General features: G+C 43.9%; 1 protein-coding gene across 12 annotated transcripts in view; it reads left to right on the top strand.

Annotated features, from left to right (window-relative positions):
* The window catches only part of CSGALNACT1 (chondroitin sulfate N-acetylgalactosaminyltransferase 1), a 337,597-nt gene that overhangs the window by 269,072 nt on the left and 44,489 nt on the right, over positions 1-24,036 (top strand). For all 12 annotated transcript variants that reach the window (XM_027598300.1, XM_027598297.1, XM_027598294.2 and 9 more), the window contains one exon: positions 16,233-16,449. In XM_027598300.1, coding sequence (XP_027454101.1) covers positions 16,233-16,449 — 217 coding nt within the window. The remainder of the gene's footprint in view (positions 1-16,232; positions 16,450-24,036) is intronic.

The raw sequence follows: 24,036 nt of genomic DNA, 5'->3' as shown, positions 1-24,036 counted from the left end.
AGGCTCCATTGCATGGGGGTCTCTGCTGCCCATTTGTCCATGTGTCTCAGAACTTTTTTCTGAGGAAAATTTTTGTCCTACCTGGGGAACTCCCAACTTCGTACTGAGTTTGGGTGGCCTTTTGCTCTGGTACATGCCTGGTGAGTTATAAGAGGACATCAGTAGTACCAAGAGCACAGAAACTGATAATGTTTGCATGTGCTCTTAATAAGCAGCAGAGGACATTTACATATTACATGCTATTATCGTTTATTCACTTTCCAGTTATTATTGCTGCATACACATTTCTTTTTTTTTTTAAAGATTTTATTTATTTGTTTGACAGAGAGAGACACAGCGAGAGAGGGAACACAAGCAGAGGGAGTAGGGAGGGAGAAGCAGGCTTCCCACCGAGCAGGGAGCCTGATGTGGGATGACCTGAGCCGAAGGCAGATGCTTAAGGACTGAGCCACCCAGGCGCCCCATGCATACACATTTCTGTATCTGTATCTGCATGAACGGTCCTTTGATTCTGGATATTTGCTTGGTTATAACAGCACTTCTTACACCTTTGAATTATATTCCTTTTGCGTGGCACCACATTTCTTTATAAGCCTCAGTTACTACAGTTAAGATGTCATAAACATATGAAGGAGAATAAGACAGAATTAATGAGAAAAATGAGAAGGATGAAGTATCCAGATTTTACAATACAATAGTAATGGAAGAAAAAGAAGAAATCCAGCTGTATCAAATTATTGACATTGATAAACCACAGACACCGTAACTGATAATGATTGCATGTGCTCTTAATGAGCAGCAGAGCACATTTGCATATTTACATGCTGTGATCAGTTATTCACGTTCCAGTTATTATTGCTGCAGGATGCATTATCCCGTAGTTTACTGGCTTGAGATTATCATTTCCGTATCCTGACAGACTCTGTGGGTCGGGGATTCAAAAGGACATAGTGGGGATGGCTTGTCCTGTTCCAGCATGTTTGGGGCCCCACCTAGGAAGGCTGGAAGGCTGGGGCTGACAGCTAGGGGCTCAAGTCATCTGCATGCTCACTCACTCACAGATGTGGCAGCCGGGCTGTGATGACAGGAGGACCAGGACTGCTAACTGGGCTGCATGGCTAACTGGATTGCACCGCTTCTCCCGGCAGCGTGGCGACCTCAGGGTAGTTTTACTTCTTATGTGGCAGTCTGGGCTCCCAGAGAAAGTGTTCCAGCAAAGTGGAAACCATATCACTTCACTGTGCTCTCTTGGGCAAAGCACTCCAGACCCACTCAGATTCAAGGCGGCGAGGCAGGGGAGCAGAGACCAAATAACTTGGGGGTCATGACTTACTTGAGAAAAAATACTTAGGGAACACTCCCTAAATAGGTGAAATATTATCTATTTTTAGATAATAAACTTAGAGAACTTAGGTTCTCTAAGTTTAAAAAAATTCCTTCTATTAAACCATCACCTGAAAACTGCATACCTAATAGACCACATTATTTTGCTTTCCTATGGAGTTGCTTTTTTTAGAGAGAGAGAGAATGCACATGTGCATGCAAGCAAGGGGGTGGGGCAGAGGGAGAGGGAGAGAGAGAATCTTAAGTTGGCTCCACGCTCAGCGTGAAGCCCAGGGTGGGACTCGATCTCACGACCCTGAGATCATGACCTGAGCTGAAATCAAGAGTTGGATGCTTAACCGACTGAGCCACTCAGGTGCCCCCACTGTGGAATTGTTCCTTTGCTTAAGTAGTACATTATTAGTTTTTTTTAATTTAATTTTATTATGTTAGTCACCATACAATACATCATTAGTTTTTGATGTAGTGATCCACGATCCATTGTTTTCGTATAACACCCAGTGCTCCATGCAGTACGTGCCCTCCTTAATACCCATCACCGGGATAACCCATCCCCTACCCCCCTCCCCTCTAGAACCCTCAGTTTGTTTCTCAGAGTCCATCGTCTCTCGTGGTTCATCTCTCCCTCTGATTCCCCCCCTTCATTTTTCCCTTCCTTCTCCTAATGTCCTCCATGCTATTCCTTATGTGCCACAAATAAGTGAAACCATATGATAATTGACTTTCTCTGCTTGACTTTATTTCACTTAGCATAATCTCCTCCAGTCCCATCTGTATTAATGCAAAAGTTGGGTATTCATCATTTCTGATGGCTGAGTAATATTCCATTGTATATATGGACCACATCTTCTTTATCCATTCGTCTGTTGAAGGGCGTCTCGGCTGTTTCCACAGTTTGGCTATTGTGGACATTGCTGCTATGAACATTGGGGTGCACATGGTCCTTCTTTGCACCACATCTGCGTCTTTGGGGTAAATACCAAGTAGTGCAATTGCTGGGTTGTAGGGTAGCTCTATTTTTAATTTTTTGAGGCACCGCCACACTGTTTTCCAAAGTGGCTATATCAACTTGCATTCCCACCAACAGTGTAAGAAGGTTCCCCTTTATCCACAACCTCTCCAACATTTGTTGTTTCTTGCCTTGTCAATTTTTGCCATTCTAACTGGTGTAAGGTGGTATCTCAATGTGGTTTTGATTTGAATTTCCCTGATGGCTGATGACGATGAACATTTTTTCATGTGTCTGTTAGCCATTTGTATGTCTTCTTCAGAGAAGTGTCTGTTCAAGTCTTCTGCCCATTTTTTGACTTGATTATTTGTTTTTTGGGTGTTGAGTTTGAGAAATTCTTTATAGATCTTGGATACCAGCCCTTTATCTGTAGTGTCATTTGCAAATATCTTCTCCCATTCTGTGGGTTGCCTCTTTGTTTTGTTGACTGTTTCCTTTGCTGTGCAGAAGCTTTTTATCTTGATGAAGTCCCAAAAGTTCATTTTTGCTTTTGTTTCACTAGCCTTGGGAGATGTATCTTGAAAGAAGTTGCTGTGGCCGATGTCAAAGAGGTTACTGCCTATGTTCTTCTCTAGGATTTTGATGGATTCCTGTCTCACATTGAGGTCTTTCATCCATTTTGAGTTTATCTTTGTGTATGGTGTTAGAGAATAGTCGAGTTTCATTCTTCTGCATGTGGCTTTCCAATTTTCCCAGCACCATTTATTGAAGAGACTGTCTTTTTTCCATTGCATATTCTTTCCTGCATTGTCAAAGATTATTTGACCATAGAGTTGAGGGTCCATATCTGGGCTCTCTATTCTGTTCCATTGGTCTATATGTCTGTTTTTGTGCCTGTACCATGCTGTCTTGGAGATCACTGCTTTGTAATATAGCTTGAAATCCGGCAACGTGATGGCCCCAGCTTTGTTTTTCTCTTTCAACATTTCCTTGGCGATTCAGGGTCTTTTCTGATTCCATACAAATTTTAGGATTGTTTGTTCCAGCACTTTGAAAAATGTCATTGGAATTTTGATTGGGATGACATTGAAGGTATAGATTGCTCTGGGTAGCATAGACATTTTAACAATGTTTATTCTTCTGATCCATGAGCATGGAATGTTTTCCCATCTTTTTGTGTCTTCTTCAATTTCTTCCGTGAGTGTTCTGTAGTTCCTAGAGTATAGATCCTTTACCTCTTTGGTTAGGTTTATTTCGAGGTATCTTACGGTTTTTGATCCTATTGTAAATGGAATCGTTTCTCTAATTTCTCTTCAGTTGCATTGTTAGTGTATAAGAAAGCAACTGATCTCTGTGCCTTGATTTTGTATCCTGCCACATTACTGATTTGCTCTATGAGTTCTAGTAATTTGGGGGTGGAGTCTTTTGGGTTTTCCACATAAAGTGTCATGTCATCTGTGAAAAGAGAGAGTTTGACTTCTTCTTTGCCAGTTTGAATACATTTTATTTCTTTTTGTTTTCTGATTCCTGTTGCTACGACTTCTAGTACTATGTTGAACAATAGTGGTGAGAGTGGGCATCCTTGACATGTTCCTGATCTTAAGGGAAAGGCTCTCAGCTTTTCCCCATTGAGGATGATATTCTCTGTGGGTTTTTCATAAATGGATTTTATGAACTTGAGGAGTTTTCCCTCTATCCCTACACTCTGAAGAGTTTTAATCAGGAAAGGCTGCTGTATTTTGTCAAATGTTTTTTCTACATCAATTGAGAGGACCATATGGTTCTTCTCTCTCCTCTTATTAATGTGTTCTATCACACTGATTGATTTGCAAATGTTGAACCACCCTTGTATCCCAGGGATAAATCCCACTTGGTCGTGGTGGATCCTTTTAATGTATTGTTGGATCCTATTAGCTAGGATTTTGTTGAGGATTTTGGAATCCATATTCATCAGGGATATTGGTCTGAAATTCTCCTTTTTGATGGGGTCTTTGCCTGGTTTGGGGATTAAGGTAATGCTGGCCTCATAGAATGAGTCTGGAAGCTTTCCTTCTGTTTCTATTTTTTGAAACAGTTTCGGGAGAATAGGTATTATTTCTTCTTTGAATGTTTGGTAGAGTTCCCCAGGGAATCCGTCAGGCCCTGGACTCTTGTTTTTTGGGAGGTTTTTGATCACTGCTTCAATCTTGGTATTGGTTATTGGCCTATTCAGGTTGTCAATTTCTTCCTGTTTCAGCCTTGGGAGTTTATAGACTTTCAGGAAGGCATCCATTTCATCCAGGTTGCTCAGTATATCATTCTTAAAGGGTCTATCCAACAAGAAGATCTAACAGTTGTAAATATCTACGCCCCCAACATGGGAGCAGCCATCTACATAAGCCAACTGTTAATGAAAATAAAGAGTCATATTGATAACAATACGTTACTTGTAGGAGACCTCAACACTCCACTCTCAGCAATAGACAGATCATCTAAGCAGAAAATCAACAAAGAAACAAGAACTTTGAATGACACACTGGACCAGATGGACCTCATAGATACATACAGAACATTCCATCCTAAAACAACAGAATATTCATTCTTCTCGAGCGCACATGGAACTTTCTCCAGAATAGACCACATACTGGGTCACAAATCAGGTCTCAACTGATACCAAAAGACTGAGATTATTTCCTGCATATTCTCAGACCATTAATGCTTTAAAACTGGAATTCAATCACAAGAAAAAATTTGGCAGAAATTCAAACACTTGGAAGCTGAAGACCACTCTGCTCAAGAATGTTTGGGTCAACTAGGAAATCAAAGAACTTAATTCATGGAAACCAATGAGAATGAAAACACATCGGTCCAAAACCTATGGGATACTGCAAAGGTGGTCCTAAGGGGGAAATACATAGCCATCCAAGCCTCACTCAAAAAAATAGAAAAATCCCGAATTCAGCAGCTAACTCTACACCTTAAAGAACTTGAGAGAAAGCAACAAACGATGCCTAAGCCATGCATTAGAAGAGAAGTAATTAAGATTAGAGCAGAGATCAATGAATTAGAAACCAGAAACACAGTAGATCAGATCAACAAAACTAGAAGCTGGTTCTTTGAAAGAATTAATAAGATCGATAAACCACTGGCCAGATTTATCCGAAAGAAAAGAGAAAGGACCCAAATTAATAAAATTATGAATGAAAGGGGAGAGATCACGACTAAGACCAAGGAAATAGAAACAATTATTAAAAATTACTATCAACAACTATATGCTAATAAATGGAGCAATCTGGATGAAATGGATGCCTTCCTGGGAAACCCATTATTAGTTTTATGATGTTATTAAAGTTGCTGTAGGAATTTCGTACAGGCAATAGCTTTCCTAATCCTAGGATTATAATTGTGTTTCTTCTAGTTTTTTGTTATTTCGTGGGCACAGTGAACCATGTATTATTTAGTGCCTGTGTTGTATAGTTGGGGAAACTGAAGCTTTGAAAACTGACCTTATCCAAAGTTATAGAGAAAGTTAATGGTTGAATGGAATTAAAATTCAGGTCTGTCTCTCTCCTGGGCCAGATTATCTCTGTAGAACTTTCCCTGGCTTTGTTGTCAAGTGTCACTTTATGACTTGCTACCTCACAGGGGTCTCACATGGCCAAAATGTAGCTTGGTATTCTGAGCAGATCATTATATTAAAAAGGATGTTTCTCTTGGGTTGACATACCTCAGAGTTCCGAGTAGTCGTTATTGAAGTTATTTCTTGGTGTGCTTTTCACCCCAAAGGGAAAACTCTCTCATTATGTGTTGATTTTACTCTCTCATTATATGTGACCATCCCTTGATGACCAGGTTGAGGTGTGTATCCATGTCTGAGTGTGTGTCTGTAGGGATGTGGAGGAAAGTGCAATTGAAGCTAATTTCAAGGGAGGGGAGGTTTCTTCAAAATGTTATACCAGTTAGAATATACTTTTTTACTGTTTAAGATTCGGATTGTTATATTTTTGTTACAACGATTGTCCAAAAAGTATAAGAAAATCCACAGACAAATAGCCACACGAAACCCACAAATCTATGCTGGTGGCAAACAGGAAGTCCTCCTGAGCGTGACTCACAAGGCCATCGTGATTTGGAACCTGCCTGACCCTTGAGCTTCCTGTCTTGCCGTGTTCTTCACCAGCCCCCTCTCTCAGCCTTACTGAACTTGAGGGCTTTTCTGAATCTACCATCTCCTTCCCTCATGCTGCTGGACACTATTGTATGTGCTGGTCAGGCTGCCCGCAGAGTCCTCGAGCCGCCCGTGCTGAGTCCGCCCCCTACACGGTCCTCCTCCTCCACACTGCTCAGATACTTGCCTGTCTGGGAGGCTGTCCCCGAGTCTCCCCAACAGAAGTAGCGCCGTTGGCCCTAACCACAGTGCTCTAGCTGCTCGTGTCTGTTTTTGTGCTCTCCAGGGCAGATCCATGTTTTATTATCTCTGTGTACTCTAGTCTATTATCAGTAATGGCAGGTGCTTTTTGAGGGATTGTGAAGTGAATGAGTGACTAGATTAATGGGTTCACTAGCTAAAATTATCATTTTAGCTTTACTTACTGTCCTTGTGGCCCTGGAATGTTTGCAGGAAATGATACATTATGCAGATTTCATTTAAAATATTGCCGAGGTTTGGGCCGTAGCTCCAAACTTTGTATTATGAAGTAGATGTTCAAAGACCAAAAAAAAAAAAAAAATGATTGGGGTTTAAACGTGTGCTTTTCATGCTGATTCTCCAGGTTGGTGCGGGTATCGATTCCTCTTCCTTTTTGTGACCATCCTAGAAGCTTCAGGGATAGTGGCTCCATCCATCCTTGTTATAAGATGTGTTTAGTGAGCCTTTGGTCATAGCTCTACTCCCATCAGAAACTCCATTGACTGGGACCGTCATTATTTATTACAATAGCTAATTCTTCATTTTTACTCTCTAACTTTTGTACTGGTTTGGGGTACACCAGTGGTTCCCAAAAGCTAGTCCTCAGACCCAATTTAACATGTCTGGTGTAGGGCCGAAGAATCTGTCTTTTCTAAAGCTTACCAGTTTCTACTGGCATGGATGAATACAAGTCAATTAATGTCTGTTATGGTAGAAAATTGTGACCTATATTCTAGGTCTTCTGATTCTTTTCTTGTTCTTCAGCTTGGGGTGGTTTATATGTAGTTCAGAAGTTCCACAGAAATATACCTATTTTCCCCCAGATGGCCAGTGACTTGCTCTTATAGCCTATTTGTAAAGCTAAGATGAATTTTTACCACTAATTAGATGAGTTAGTCAAATAAAATAAAATAAATGCTTATGTAAGATCCAACTAATGATTTTCCTTGAAGCACAAAGCAGTTGTTGATGCTTTGAACATACACTGTGATTCAATTTTAAGACTAAAAAGTAGGAACCCTGTGTCATTAAATATCTTGTTTAAAGTGGCACAAAGTGAGCAGTGAAGCAAGAGTTGGGCTGCGAGTCTCTGGCATAGATGTTGGCCAAGCACAGAAGCCGTCAACAAAGCCAGGAGACTGCGTGTGTCTGGCAGAGGGAAGGAGGCTGTTCTAATTATGTCAGTGTTGTGGGGGGTGTAGGTGTGATAGGGTGCAGGGTCTTGCTAACCAGTATGGTGATGAGGGGATGGTATCGTCAGACAAAAGATCATGATATCTGATAAAGGGCTATGGGATCAATGGTTTGAAAATTCCAGCTGAGACTATGCATAAGCAACAGCTAAAAATAAAATCCTATTGCAATATTGCTCAAAATTTTCCTGACTTAAATATTATATATGCTACTTTGCATATTACCAGGCTTTTTACCAGAGTATTCAAGAATCCTCATATCTCTGGATCCACAATGATGAATGATTGGATTCAGCTTCTAAACACGTCGAATGCCAGTGTAGCATAACAAGAGGAAGGCCTGCCCCAGGGCCCGGACCTCTCTGACCAAGAGCCGGAATGCATTAAATGGCTAATGGAGCAAAGTAGGATGACATGATAATTATAGTAGTAATAACAGTTATTAGGGTTATTGCTATTGCTGACATCACTGAGTACTTCCCATGTACCAGACATGTACTAATTTATTTAATCTTTACAACAGCCCTATGAAGAAGTATTATTATTAATCCCATTTCTTAAAGATGAGGAAATTGGTGTCCGTGAATGAATCGCTAATATATTAATCTTCAGAGATGAGTTTTAAGCCTGACTTTCCTGATATACTTTGGAAAGTTAACGATTAGCTTTCTGAAGTGATCTTTGTTGATGTTTTTCTGTCCTTGAAAGTCAATCTTGAAAGGAAGAGCAGAGAAGAAAGAATTATAAACATCCTTTTGATGGTAAAGTTACCTTCAAAGAGATTTACCATGGCATGCTCTGAAATGCAGTCATTATGCCCATCATCTGCGAGGATACCACTTGTAACCTTGAACATGTTCCTTATTTAACTGCTATGAGGGCCTCAATTCACCCGTCTGTAAAAGGAAATGGGTAAGTGGCTTACCTTGTTGGAAGACTTTTTTAGGCCTAAGATGAAGTTTCTGAGTGTGCTTTGAGAAGGAGACACCTGCAGTATATCCTCTGTTTTGGCAGTACATTGCTCAAGTCATTTCACACAGACAGGCTCAGCGGTTGGCCAGAGACAGTAACAAGGTCACACATTCCCTGCCCTTTGACCTTTTAACTCCTGCTCATTGCTGCTACCTGGATCTGAAGTCATCTGCTTTCCACAGCATCCTGGATATACCGTCCCAAGGTGTGTTGAGAGGAAGTTCTGCAGCTGTTCGGAAACGGGCCCTGACAGTGGCCGCTTTGACTCCCCCGCCTTGGATGTTTGTTCTGGAATCCCTGCAGAATACCCCACTATATTAGTGCCCCACTGCTGTGTCGAGCCCCTTAAACTCCCTTTACCCCAGGTAGGCGTCTAGACTGTCATTGTTTGCCACTGGTTTCTTAAAGTTACGGAAAGCGATGGATCTACCACGTCTTCGTAAGAAGCCCACAGTCCTTGAAGAATAAGAGCTCAGGGCGAAAACGAGATCTGTGTAGTCAGGGGTCTTGAACGGCACATTGTGTGGTCTGGCTGAGGCAAGGGCAGGGAGGGAGCGAAAGTGCACAGGCTGGTTTCCAGGGCAGTGTGGGCCTTGTCATCTCCTGTAAGAGCCCTGCTTCTTCATTAAACTTAGACATCGTCAGAAATCCATTTTCCCCCAGGACTTCTGTTATTACTTCTGACTTCGGTCTCTCCATTGTTTATTCACACTCTGACCCATTCCGTAACCTTTGACCTGCCTTTCCTTAGGCTTGACGACTCCTTCTCTAGCCTGGACCCCATAGTGTGTTCCTTCAGCCACTTGCTTCCCAGCGCCCTGATTTCCTTGCCCTGCAGAGCCTGGTCCTAGATCAGTCACTCACTGTCTTTTCCCCTCCTTCACCTGTTCTTCATGCTGCAGGAGAAAAGCCGCTGAAGTTCCATACATGCTGGTATCAGTACAAATTTATGATCTCCAGCCCAGCCGCACTCTCTGGCCACCCTCCCGAGCCCCCAGCGCCCTCACAAAGCCTGTATCCACCCTTAGTCCTCTCATCCTCAGCCTGCCCTTCCTCCTGCTTCACCGAGGAATTAATGGTATTAGTTCTCGTGGGTTCCTTTGGCTCCTTGACCCACACCTGCACCACCTGCACCCTTGCTCTCCAACTTCTGCCCTGTTTGGGAGAATAGGTGATGCTGCTCTGTCCAAAAACGTGTCTTTTCTGGGTCGTGGTTCCCCCCCCCACCTCTCAGTTTGTCATTACATCCGTGCATCCTCATTGCCTGGTTCTATTTGTTCCTTCCTCTCAACATATGAAAGCTTGTTTCTTTTTCCTATTTTTTTTTAAGATTTATTTATTTATTTATTTATTTATTTACTTGAGAGAGAAAAGGAGAGCCCTTGAGCAGGAGGGAGAGAATCTTAAGCAGACTCTGTGCTGAGCACCGAGCCTGACATGGGGCTCGATCTCATGACCTTAAGATCCTGACCTGAGCTGAAACCAAGAGTTGGACGCTTAACCAACTGCACCACCCAGGTGCCCCTTTCCTATTTTTTAAAAAATATTTTATTTATTTATTTGAGAGAGACAGAGACAGTAAGAGAGAGCATGAGTGGAAAGGAGGGGGAGAAGCAGGCTCCCTGCTGAGGAGGGAGCCCGACGCGGGGCTCGATTCCAAGACCCCAGGGTTAATGACTGAGCCAAAGGCAGACACTTAAGCAACTGAGCCACCCAGGTGCACCCCCCCTTTTTTTTTTAAGAAACACTGTCAACTCTAAGTTCCTCTGGGTGCTACTCTGTTGCATTCATTCCCTTCTAACCAAGCACCTTCCTTCCCACCCTCCTGCCCTACCTCTGTGTGAGGGGTATGCATTAGGGCTGCAGAAACAGTTGTGGTTTCCGTGGAGCTTACCTTCTAGTGGTGGGAATAGGCGGGTCAGTAGACACATTCACATAGTGTGCGGTGCAAACATTCAAACAAACGAGAAATGGGAAAGCGGTGGCAGAGTGATGGGGACGGGGGGTTGGGGAGCAAGACCACGGAAGGCCTCTTCGAGGAGATGGCTTTGGGCTGAGACTCGTGGCGAGAAGGATCCAGCCATGCCTGGCCCCTGGGGGGAAAGCATCCCAGGCAGGCAGGAGAGAAAAGGCAACGGTCCTGAGGCAGCAACCGTCACTTGACGACTTCAAAGAGATGAAAGGAAAATACTCAACTCCCTCAACTTGGTGCTTCGGCTCTAATCACCCTTCACGTCTGGCCTGCAGCCCTGACACTTCTCTGAAACCCTCATTGGTCAGGTCACCAGTGACCGCCTGCTTGCCCTCCAGGGGGCCAGTTTCGTCCTTGTACTTAACCCTGTTGGAACAGCCAGCACGGCCGCCGCCCGTCGCTCACGGGCGGGCTCCTGCCTTCTGCGTCGTCCCGCTCTCATTGCTCCTGGCCTCTCAGCCTCCTTTGCTGATCCACACACACGGCTCCTGCAGGGTTGGGACACCCCAGGCCAGCGTCCCGGGCTCCCTCTTCTGTCCTTACAGACTTCCTGGTGGCTCTGCATGCTGGGGACACCTACCTCTGTGTGTCAGTGGGAGGCCTGTCTGCTGAGCTTCCGTCCTCCTACAGCGCCGGAAATCAGCACATCCGGTGCTCCACTCACAGCCCCTTTCTCACCCGTAACTGGAGTCACACCACGTTTCTCCCTCTCCCGACACACTACATTTGTCCCATTTCTTGAGTTCTTTCTGCTTCTCATCCTCCCACTGGCACTGGCACTTGTTCAGGCCTTTGTCCTTTCTTGCTGAATCATTGTGGTTCCCTCCTCATGGCAATCTGAGCTCCATCCCTGTGGTCCCTCCACGCTCCCGCTGCTCTAAGGGGATGGTGCTGACGTGGTCTCCCGGCTCCTCTGTAACAACCTGCCGCACTCCCCTGAGCTCCGGGCCAGCATGGCGTGCCCCACCTGACTCTCCAGCTTCGTCCCCCGTCTCTGTCCCAGACGTAGCTTCTGCACCCCAGCTTCCCTGAAGTGCCTCAAGTTTTCGTTTTTTCAGTATCTTAGCTTATGCTGCTGTCTTTCCACAGAATGCCCTCTCTGATTTTGCAGTCGTGGCAAACACCCACTCAGTCTTCAGTTCTGGTGAAATATCTTCTGTCAAACTGTTGATACCTCCACTAGGTAGAAGACTTCCTCCCTTCTGTTCCCTTCCAGCTTAGGCAGACTCTCTTAGGGGCTTATCATGCATTTATGCCTGTGTTGCTTACCTATCTACCTTTCTCTCTGAGAGCACAGTGATTTTATGTTCATTTTTATATTTCTAATATAAAACACAATCCACAGTACATAATAAGAAAAATCAGTGAGGATGAGAGTAACCATGTCACGTGAATATGAAGCGTGTTGGGCTGGCAGGTCCCTGGCGAGGATCCCCGCCCACGGCTGCACTGGAATCACAACATGCCCTTGCTTCCTGTTTATTGTTAAGTACCTGATAGCCTTCATGAAGTGATAGGTGGGTTGTAGTTTTGTGGGGGAGAAAATGCCTCTGAAAAGAAAGTCAGCTATTAGTAGTAGTGATGAAGTAAGGACGAGCTCTAAGTAAGCTGAGGCTCTTAGAAATTCCGGAGAGATTAAAGTGATGAAGTTGTCTGCATGGCTTCGTAACAAGAACAGATACACACAGAACGCAATAAATAGAAGTACGACAAGGCAATTCATGAAGTGCTTCGGCAAGGACACCAGTCGGTGCAACCATTTCTTATCAAACAGAAGAAACACGTTTGGTGAAGGTTGGAAACAGTGATAAGCTTGCGTCAGGACACGTCCAGAAGCTGCTATGGGCTGACGCACCGTGATGAGTGGAAAGCAAGGTGTGTACAGACAATTCCCTACCCTGGCTGTTGACGAAAAGCCTGAAAGTGGTTACTTTTTATTGTTTTATGGGGAGAATTACTTACTTGTAGTACCTGAGCATTTGAAGATTCGTGGCAGTCTCAGGATATCCTTTGCAGGATGGATTGGGCCCTGGAAGTGGGACGTGGGTTGGCAGAGAATTGTAGTTATCCTGGTGAGAGACCTGACCTGTGTGGGAAGGTAGGACAGCAGAGACACTTCTGGGATCAGCAGGCAGCATTGACCACAACCTGTGGACACTCATATTGAGGGAGGGTAAGTAAGAGTGTGAGGGTAATGGGCGCCGGGGTGGCTCAGTCAGTTAAGTGACTGCCTTCGGCTCAGGTCATGATCCTGGAGTCCCGGGATCGAGTCCCGCATCGGGATCCCTGCTCAGCGGGGAGCCTGCTTCTCCCTCTGACCCTCTTCCCTCTCATGCTCTCTCTCATTCTCTCTCTCTCTCAAATAAATAAATAAAATCTTGAAAAAAAATCTTTAAAAAAAAAGAGTGTGAGGGTAAGGAGTGGTACCTCTTTGACATCTGGCATCTTGATTTCTGAGGTCCTAGGTTGATGACAAGACGTGGAGAGGGGGCCTCTGTCTGGTTAGTTCCTCACCTGCTGAAGGAACAGACATTTGCAGCAGACCATAAAGCTATATCTTGGATGCCAGGGGTGTCCCCACCTAGTGGGTCATCCTACATACAGCCTGGTCCCCTTGAGTAGCATAAGATGAGCACTAGGATATTTGCTCAGGAAGCGGAAACACCAAACTCAAAGTAAACTTAGTGTCAATGGAAAGAGGGCAGTTAGGGTATCTAACCCAAAATCTAAGCTAGCACCAAAGTTTTTATTTTGATCTTTAATTTACATAATGCCTAAAAATGATGCTATCCTACGCAAAGTCGCTTTGCTTTGCATTTGCTGGTGTGCATGCCAGCTCATTGGCTGAAAGGCCATTTCTGTCTCGGAATCCTTCTGCCTGCCCCCTTTCTCTCAGGCTCTTTGTGTTTCCACCACTGAAGATTTCCAGGAGGCACGGGGCTCCACTGAGGAGTTGTTCTTTGTGTTACAAGCGGACTGAGAGTGCCAGTGTGCAGGTGTGGGAGGGCGTGCCTGCGGGTGTGGTGGGTGGATGGCTGGGTGTGGGTTTTAGTGGACACAGGTTGCAAGAGAGTTTTAAATAACTTACTTGAAATGGACTTAAGAGATCTAAATCAGATTTGTAAGACATAATTAATTTAATTAGGTTTGAGTATGGGGAAATATGCTAAAAAGTTGATGCAATTACTATTTTGAGGCATGGGATGTGGAAGACAGTGAGAAAGCAGCTGAAACTGTTGTGTGCACACTCGGCCTGGGTGCGCTGGCCTCCACAGGAAGCGGTGCCACACCTGGGGGCCACGGCCACAGCTGCTGCCTGTCGGGAGGCAGCTCCTCTGACGTACCTATGAGGATCACTGTCGTGAGAATTCTTACATTTCCAGGCTTCTCTCTAAGTAGATGCCCATCTCTTCAGATGGGTTCGTGTATCTCCCTACCTGTATTTTCAAATCTGTGGATTCAGATTTTTAAAAGTTAATGATTCTTATCCTGGTGCCGAGAAAGAAAATGACTCAGTTAAAAAACTCTCTTCAGCCCACGTACATTTTTATCTGCACATTAAGCTGTCGGCAGCCTTTCCCCCATTGACGGCTGTGTGGAGAAGGTGTGCTTGCTGACACCAGATACCAGGAGCTTGACGAGGCGCAGCCACCGACCCCTGGCGGGCCCCTCCCAGCTGTGCGGCCTCTGTTACCAAAAGCGACCCCTTTCTCACTCGCCCAGCCTTATTTTAACCCCGGAAGTTGGTGGTTTCCCCAGCTGCAGCAGACAGCGCTAGACGTTGCCGAGAGCCTGTTTCCTCAGCGAGTACTGATTGCCCGAAAGAATGAACAGACTTTGAAGGGAACCACTTCACATTTTCAAAGAAGTCCTTTGAGCTTCCTAAGACATGAACCTTCTTCTTTCTTCCATGAATGGCCCCTGCAGGGACTCTTAAGTTCTGTTCCAACGTGAGCTCAGCAAAACCTCTCTCGGCTTCCGTGGCTCTGAGGGCCGTTGAGCAGTATACCCTGTTACCCAAGGAATCGATGGAGGCTTCAGGAGGGCACTCAGGCCTTGTCACTGTGTGCCTGGGTCCTTAAATCACCCGTGCTGGCCGCCAGCAGATTGTGCAGCTTGATTCTCGAGGCAGGCCCTTGGGACAGCTGTGAGAAATGAGACTACTTGAAAATCCGCAGGACCAGACTCCTCTCTGGGGCTCCTGAAGGAGATCCAGTCTTTGAAAAGGATCAAAGAGGCGGTAAAGCAGGCTGTGAGCATGAAAAGCCCCTGTACGGCAGAGAGTGGAGCAGAGAACCTGGCCGTGTTTGTGAAGAAGACCTGTAGTGCCCACAAAAGCAGAGGGAGTGAGGAAGAAAGGAGGGTGGTGTGTCAGAGGCCTGAGAACTGTAACTCCCGTGGGCAGGCACTTCCCTGGAGATGAACTTTTGAAGCTACTCCAAGACTGGGAAGTGCATGCCAGCTAACGTGGGGATTGGGAGGAGGGATGAGAGCTGCAATAGAAAACATGGCAAGTCAGAGGTAAAAGATGAAGGAGCTTGTCTGGCAATTTGTTGGATTCTTACCGGAGTTTTTTTCTGACTGTAGAAAAAAACACCCACAGGCAGTGGAACCTAAGCATCGGGAATCGTTTGCTTATTTGATAGAAAAATTCTGTCGGGTCAAGCTCATCTTGAGAGTTGACGGGTGGCGACTGTGGCATTTCAGTACCAGTGACATGGGGTAGAGCACAGTTTGGAGGGCCTTAGATATCCCAGGTAGTCTGGCTCGGGAGCACTGAGCTATGATGCTTCTCAGAAGTAGGAAGGATGATATGGAATTAAATAAGATGTGTGCCTACCACTGTGCTGGGTATTTTATGTGTTGTGCGCTTTAACGCTTCCAGAAGCTTCCAGAGGGCCACTCTGAAGTGCTCCGAATAGATCGCTATGGTCAGTCCATCTGAAGTGGTGTAATTTCTAAGAGATAATTTTAACATTCTTTTACAATTAAATAAATAGAATAACTATGGTATTTATCTAATCCTATTGCAGAAAGAGTGGATAATAGCGAAAAGAAAAAAAACGCACAACCCCACTCCACATCACAGCCCATCTTATTTTGGCATGTTTCCTTACTGTCCTTTTTTGAATGCCTCTGTATACTATAAATACAGTTTTGTATCCAACATCACAAATTTCTTTCTGTGTTTATAGGAAGTCTTCAAAACTATGATTTTTAAATTGATGGTATTTTGATTTCTTTGGGGATTTTAAATATGGGAGCATTTTGGGTTTTCTAATACTTATTACATGTAGAGATTTAATCTTAATTTAATGTTTTAAAAGGCATTTTGTGCTAGATCTCAGCTATAAAAAAAATATACTCAGCAGCCAGGGTTAATTTTTAACACTCTCTTTGTGTCTCCATTGACAGGGATCTACCGCACAGAAAAGGATAAAGGCACTCTGTATGAGCTTACGTTCAAAGGGGAGCAGAAGCACGAATTCAGACGACTCGTCTTGTTTCGACCGTTTGGCCCGATCATGAAAGTAAAACAAGAAAAGCTCAACATGGCCAACACGCTCATCAACATTATCGTGCCACTGGCAAAGCGGGTGGACAAGTTCCGGCAGTTCATGCAGAATTTCAGGTTTGTTTGTTTGTACATGTTTACCTTCCTCCGTGTGGCATGCGTTAAAATGCTGATATCATTTCCCGTCATCTCCCGCCTTTCCCCAGCCAAGTACAAAGGCCCTTTTCTCTTCTTGTTCAACTGTTCTCTTCATGTAAAGTTTATCATTTACATTTGTCTTTCTCTTAAGCAATTAGAAAACTGTCAGACAAGCAGATTTACCTTCAGAAGGGGAAATTCTGAGGGGTGGCTTTTCATCAGGACATGCAGAGATGGCCTAATGCCTGCTGTGTCCAGGTCTAGCTTGAGTTTAGGATCAGGTTTGGGGACAGCACAGACCACGCTGTCTCATCAACGGTGTGAGGCTTCTCAGACTCTCGAAGGTCAGGGCTACCACGGCCCATGGACTTGGCTGGAGGATGTGCACCCTCAGCTGTGGGAGGCCTTCCCTGGCTGTCCTGCTCCTGAGGTGGCTGGGACGGATTGAATCAGAATCCATTTTTTATTCTAACCTACATCTCCTCAGAGACTAAATTTAGAATTATACCAAGAAGTTTCCAAGCACTTGCTTTTATAGCTACTCAAGAAGATTAAGTAGGGTTTTGTTTTCAGATGCAGTAATGTAGTTTTTACATATGTGTCTTTTTTTTTAAAGATTTTATTTATTTATTTGAGAGAGAGAGAGAATGAGAGAGAGAAAGCACATGAGAGGGGGGAGGGTCAGAGGGAGAAGCAGACTCCCTGCTGGGCAGGGAGCCCGATGCGGGACTCGATCCTGGGACTCCAGGATCATGACCTGAGCCGAAGGCAGTCGCTTAACCAACTGAGCCACCCAGGCACCCTACATATGTGTCTTGAAGCTCTTTACTGTGCAGTGTTGGCTCTTGTAAGCTATCATGGCTAACATTCATATATTGGTTCACCTATATCAGCTCACTCACCTAGCCAGCTTACTGTAAAGATAAAAGTTATATGTGTCTAATTATAAATCTTGGAAGATCAAATTTATTTTTATTTTACAAAAATTTTTAAAGATTTTATTTGCTTATTTGAGAGAGGGAGTGAGCACGTGTGGGGGAGGGGCAGCGGCAGAGAGAGAAGCAGACTCCCCGCTGAGCAAGGAGTCCAGTGCGGGGGCTCGATCCCAGGACCCTGGGATCATGACCTGAGCTGCAGGTGTACGCTTAACTGACTGAGCCACCCAGGCTCCCCTCAAACTTATTTATATTTATTTAGTTTTTTTAGAGAGAGAGAGAGAGTGGGGGGTGGGGCAGAGGGAGAGAGAATCTTAAGCAGGCTCCATGGAGCCCAATGTGGGGCTCCATCTCACGACCCTGAGATCATTCGAGAGCCAGGAGCTTAACCAAGTGAGCCACCCAGGTGCCTCTCAAACTTACTTTTAATCTTTTATCATTAAATTCATATTATAAAAAGCCAGTAATGCTCAGTATAAAGGTGTGGTTGATACTTCTCAAAATTCTAGATAATGAATGCAGTCTTTTTAAAATTTTTACATTTGAAGGCTAACCTTTATCTAAATAAATTCTAGGGTCAAAATCCAATAGTCTTAAAAGACGCCTTTGGAGGTCACCTGGTCTAATCCTCCCTTAGTTCAGAATCCCTCCAGAGCATCCCTGACATTCGTTCTCTATGCAACATGTGTGTGTGTGTGTGTGTACATGAGCATGTGTGCCAGGTAACTAATTGCCTCCTTCGCTAGGCAGGCTGCTCTGTTGTTGAGCAGCTCCAGATAGAAAGCTTGCTCTTATTTGGACCTGCAGTCTGCCTCCCTGTGATTTCAACCCAGTGGGTCTAGTTCTAGCCTCTGAGGAAATGACTGAACAAATCCATTTCCTCTTAGACATCAGAGCCTTTCAGATCTTTAAAGACAGCTGTCACAATGCCCATTGTCTTTCTTTTCCAGGTTCAGCAGTTGTGCCTTCAGTTGTGACACCATGCAGGGGGAGGGTGGGCTGATCTTGTCAACTACTCCCAATCTGTAGAGGCCCTGTGGGCACCGTCCCCTGGCTCCGGTAGTGAAGTGTCTATGGACTTTTGGCTTCTGGCAGCCTTCCTTTGGTGTTTCCGTGTCCCCTGCCTTCTCTTTGGGATGTCAGAGGGCTTCAGCATGATTTCTCGAGAAGGACTAAACCTGTGGTTGGCACTAGGCATTACGTCAAATCATTGCTTCCCGCGGCTGGTGTGGCCAGTTCTAGGACTCGTTTCCAGTAAATTTCTCTGGCCCGGAAGCTGCCTAGAGTGCGCCGGATGAAGGGCCCTGAGATTAGCGTCAGGCCGGCGTGAAGGCCCGCCGCGGGGCGTGCTGGGCGGGGCGGGGTAGTGCTCCCGCTGAAGCAGCGTCCGCTCGGTTTTCTGTATAGGCACCGGGCCCGGAGCAGCAGGATTCTCTTGGTTATACAGGACCGGCTCTTGCCTTAGTGTCGTGAGGATTGCAAATATTTAAGGATAGGACTAAAACTAGAAGGGAAATATTGTTGAAACAGATAAAACAACTACCTTGCCAGTCTCCAAAATTGAGATAGTGAAATGAAATGCAATTCTAGGTCATGTTTTTAAAACAAATAAAATGCCCGCTGTGGCACAGAGGCAGGAGAGGAGGTGGGTGGGAAGGCTTACGACGTGGGTAGGATATTTCGAAGGCCTGTGTGTGCCAGACACCCGACCAGACGTTGGGGTAAGGAGGTGATGCCTACATTCCCGTGGCCTACAAGCCACACGAAAGGAGCTCGGAACTGCAGCAGAAACAGAGACAAGGGGCAGTGGGCCGCAAGAAAGGCTTCCCAGCACAGAGGAAGCCGAGTGGGGAGTTTGCTCTGTACTCTAGGGGTTTCTGAGTGTGTTGGGTCTCTGAAAACAATGAGATAAGAAAGGGTACTCAAACCTGAGAGTATTTAATTCTGTGTCAGAACTTAGTATAGGTGGCATTTCAAATCAGCCAGCAGAGAATGGATTGTTCAGTGTATGGCTTTAGGACAACTAATCAAACATAGCAGAAAATATTTAATTCTTACTGCATACCAAAACTCTAGAGTAAACGCTGGTCAGTTAAATATTTAAATAGAATTAATACAAACATTATAGTATTGGGAAAAAATATAAGGAGCTATCTATTAAATATTTGACGTTGTCTTTATGAAATCCTTTCTTTTTTTTTTTAAGAACCAAAGAGTAAATGTTGCTTCTATTTTATTAGGTATTAGACCCATTATGAAATCCTTTCTATCATAAGATTAGCAGATATTAACTCTGGCTGGAACTGAAGATGGCATTATGAGTGACTTTTGTTTTCTTCTTTTGAATTCTGTTTTGTAAATTTTTATGTAGTTACCATATGTTTTTTAAAAAATTCAACAAAAGATTTTTTGGGCTGTTATAATTTAAACATGGATTTTTAGTTTGTAAAAGTGGTATATAGCTATTATAAGATATTTAAATAATATAGAACACAAGGAATGAATTATTTAAAAATCCACTCCTCCCAAATTAACCATTTTTAACATTAATTGAACTCTATTGTAGGTATTTTCTTTGGATATATGCAGATAGAATAACTTGCTAGCTAGAGATAATTTAATACAGCATGAGATATACTGTATATTCTGTTTTTAATTAAAGAATTACTTTTTGCCTGACTCAATTTATAGAAGTGAATCCAAAGTATAAATTTATAATCTGAAGAAATTGCTGATCTTTAATAAAATGTTTCTCTGCTGTAAGAGGTATTATTAGCTCTGAAGAGACCCCTCTAAAATTATCTTTTTTTTAGAGGGAGAGAGAGTGGGGGAAAGGGCAGAAGAAGAGTGAGAGAGAGAATCTTAAGCAGGCTCCACTCCCTTCATGGAGCCCCATCTGGGTATAGACCTCACCACCTTGAGATCATGAACTGAGCCTAAGCCAAGAGTTGGACGCTTAACCAACTGAGCCACCCAGGTGCTGCTGAGATCCCTCTAAAATTTAAAAAAGAAAAAAAAAAAAAGATTTTGCACAACAGAAAAGATTGGAATTATTATGTATTTTTTGCTGCATATTCTCAATTTAGCCTGGAATGACTGAAAAATCACCTAAAGAGGAGGAAATCGGCACAGTCATAGTTTCTCCCTCTCCTACATCCCCTCTTCCAGTGTGCTGGCCGTCTATTATTTCTACCTTGTCAGGGGTTGCAGCCTTTGTATTCTGTTTTGTAGCCACAGAGCCTGTGTGTAAGTGGATTTCACGGACCCATCAGCAGCCCTCTGACAACAGGGGCTTCAGTCCTGAGGTCTTGCTTGGCTAGATTCCGTGGGTGAGAAATTTTTTCAAGAAGTGTCCTATGTGCTAAGAGTGGAATGTCTACTTATGGTCATTTTAATTTAAAGATAACTTGGTTGGGCTTAAAATTCTTAGGACACAGTTTCTTTCCTCGGAAGTTTGTAGACATTCTTCTGGCATCTGATGATCCCACAGAGAAATGTTAGGACAACTTTATTTCGCTTCTGAGAATGACTTACTTTTGTCTGAGTGCCTGAAGAATTCCTTCTTGAATCTTGAATCATAATAGCTTCATCAGGATATGTCTCAGCACAGTGTCTTGTTCTCGCTCAGATTTTCCTGTACTTAATTGAGTTTTCTTTTTTGTTTTGTGGATTCTTTCATGTCAGGAAAATTTTTCGGTGTTTTAATTTTGTATTAGCTTCCATTTCTTAACGCCTTAGTCTTTTAGCTGCTTTCACATAAGGCTTTCCTCGAGATGAGCAATTTGATTTTCAGATGCATCGATTCTGTCCCTTGCTATGCTTAGTTTATTACTTTTGTGTGTTTGGGCTGCCACCTTATTTTCTCAGCACAGAATGTGCCTTTTAATCTGTTGTTTTTATCATTTCTTCTTTGAACTTGCTTTATTGAATTCACATTTTTTTTTAAGAAAGTGTGAAATGTGTAAGATATTTTCTTCTGTTTGAATTGTATTTTCTTTCAGACTAGGCTTTTCATTTACTTTTCAAATGCTGTTGGCTTTCTTGTTTCTCTCTTTTTTTTTCTTCCTTTAATTTTGATAGTCTTCTTGAAACATAGTTGCTGTGAGGTGGCCCTTCATCTTCCTTCTGCCTGGCATACAGAGGGCCACACCTTGTAGGGGGGCGGTTCTCCTTTGCTACCTCCCCGTCTTGATGGAGAACTATTTGTGTCCCACTCCTGGCTATATTCTGAGGGCAGGGTATTTATTGTTCTATTCACTTTATTTGTAGTCTCCAAGAACAGAGAAAACTCAGTGGAGGCTTTGTGCGGCCTTTGTTGGAGGTTCCCTATTCCCGTGGCTCTTCTGTGCCCTGGGATGGATATGAGCTGTGCTGGGCTCACTCTTCCTAGTGGTGGGTGGGTCTTTGTCCTCCGGGGAGGATGATTTGGCTCTGAGAATGGGCCCTCAGGGAAGGGCTGAGGCCTGGAACAGCAGCCCCATGAGATTCCTTCTCATCTCCACCTGTTGTCTTTAGCAGCTCTTCCCTCCCCCCACCAAATCAAAAAGAGGAAAGAAGATAAGGTTTGGGCCTTCTGTTTAATGATTGGTGCTGTGTGTGTGTGTGTGTGTGTGTGTGTGTGTGTGTGTGTTGTGGAGGGTATATATAAGATGTTTCATCTGACTATCAGCATTTCCCATCCCTTCTTTTTCTGCTCTTATGAAGGATCTTGACTATGATCATTTTTTTCCTTTGCTTCTGCCCACTCCACCTTTTTTGCAGGGGTTAGTTCACAAAGTGTAATGAAGAGAGTCCTAATGTCCTTCTTTACTTTCCATATGAGGTGGAGAGACCATGTATTCCACTGTGGCTGTTCCTTCACGGAGATCCTGAATTGGGATTTGGGCCCCATCTCTCCCCAGGCCAGCTGTTCCCCTCGGCCACCTTCTCCCCGCCTGGATTGACTCTCCAGCTCTTCTGGAGGGAGTTGCTGGAGCTAGGAGCCAGGAGCCACATGAGGGGAAAATCAATCTTCTGTTTCTCCCACTGTCTTCTTGTCTTCCATGTGAAGATTTACATCCTGTTCATTGGTCATTTATTAGTAGCAAGACTTGTCATTTGCCACTATTTTTGGTATAGGGTTTGCAATGATCAGTGTGAAATTAATGTATTTAAAACATTATCTTTCCAGTGCATGTCTTTCAAAATGTAGACACGCTTTGTTCTGACACCATTTGAATGAGGAATCTTTTACAAGTAGCTTTATGTATCTGGCTTTAGTATCTTCTGTAAAATCAAAGTACTGGTCCAGATGGCTCCCCTTGTAGCTCTGACACTGGTTATTACCAATAGATTTAGGGTTTTGTTTTGTTTTTCACTTCAACATCAGTTTGCTAACTGTTAACCTAGAAAAGAGCCAAATGACTAAGAATTATAACAAAGATGCCTTCTTGGACAGAAGAAATAGATGTAGAACCCAAAATTCCCCCAGAGAGAATGGCCCCTAGGGAGGACTGGGTCTGAGAAATCAGCATACTTGGGGTGAAAGCCAGGCATGGGGTACAATCTGTAAGGAACCAAAGACCAAGTTTTCATGTTCCAGAACCATGTCGGGGGTGGGCCCTCGGGACAAAAATGATTCCTGGGTACATGGAATATATGGACTAAGATATTTATTCTCATTATTACTTGAGTCATGTCAACTAATCCTAAAAATTATTTGTGTTTACAAAAAAATACCAATTTAATAAAACCATTTTTATAAAGGTCATTAACAAAGACTGATTAACAATGTGGAATGGAAGATGGGTGTGCCTGGAACCCGGGACCAAGGGAAACAGTTGCAGATTGTCAAAAATGCCAGCTCTGAGCTTTCTGTCAGACAAAGGGACAAGGGGGAAACTAAGGCTGGTTTACTTCCGCCCTCAGTAGTTAATGAAGAGAAGGCTGCTATTTGTTGGGGGCAAAAAGCTTTCTCCTAGTACGAGACCCTAACGGCCATTATTGAAGCGTCAGTAAGCATTAAATGAGAGCTATTCCTGGGATTTACAAGACATTACAAAGCTAAAGCTTCAGTATTACAGTCTCTGTGAGTAGGAATGCGGTTGGCAGGAGCACCATGGACCGCTCTGATCTAGCTACTGGGAGCCCCTTTGTGGCACCATTGTTATTCATGGAGATGAGATGGCTTTGTACTATGGCAGGCTGGTTCTCTGTTGCTGTCGTCGTAGTTCTGGCCCGTGGAGGATCCTCACAGGCTCCAGGTGCTGTTTCCTCTCCCATGAATGCTCCACATGACTCCTTTGGGGTTTGGGGGACACCATCATTAAGGACCCCTTTACCTGTGGCCAGAAATAGAGGGAGTGTATCCAGGAGAACTTGCTTCACATCTAACCCTGTTTTTATGTTTCCCCTTTGCCCAACAGCGTATTAACTTAAACCTACCTCCTCTTGCTCTTCTTCTTCTTCTTCTTTTTTTTTAATCACCTGATTTGCCTTTGAAACTGTTCTCATATTTGCTTCTTGGCTCTTTAGTTTCCCTTGGCTTCTGGGTTATAGGTCTCAAGCTCATCAGTTATTTCAAGGTGTAGTTTGTGATAGCAGGAAGAAACTCATAATAACAAAGCTATAGATTGTCTTTGTATCCTTTCTC

This window comes from Zalophus californianus, chromosome 2 (genome assembly GCF_009762305.2).
Source record: "Zalophus californianus isolate mZalCal1 chromosome 2, mZalCal1.pri.v2, whole genome shotgun sequence".
NCBI lineage: Eukaryota > Metazoa > Chordata > Mammalia > Carnivora > Otariidae > Zalophus > Zalophus californianus.
The sequence above is the reverse complement of the archived record's forward strand: the minus strand, read 5'-3'. Positions and strand labels throughout refer to the sequence as shown.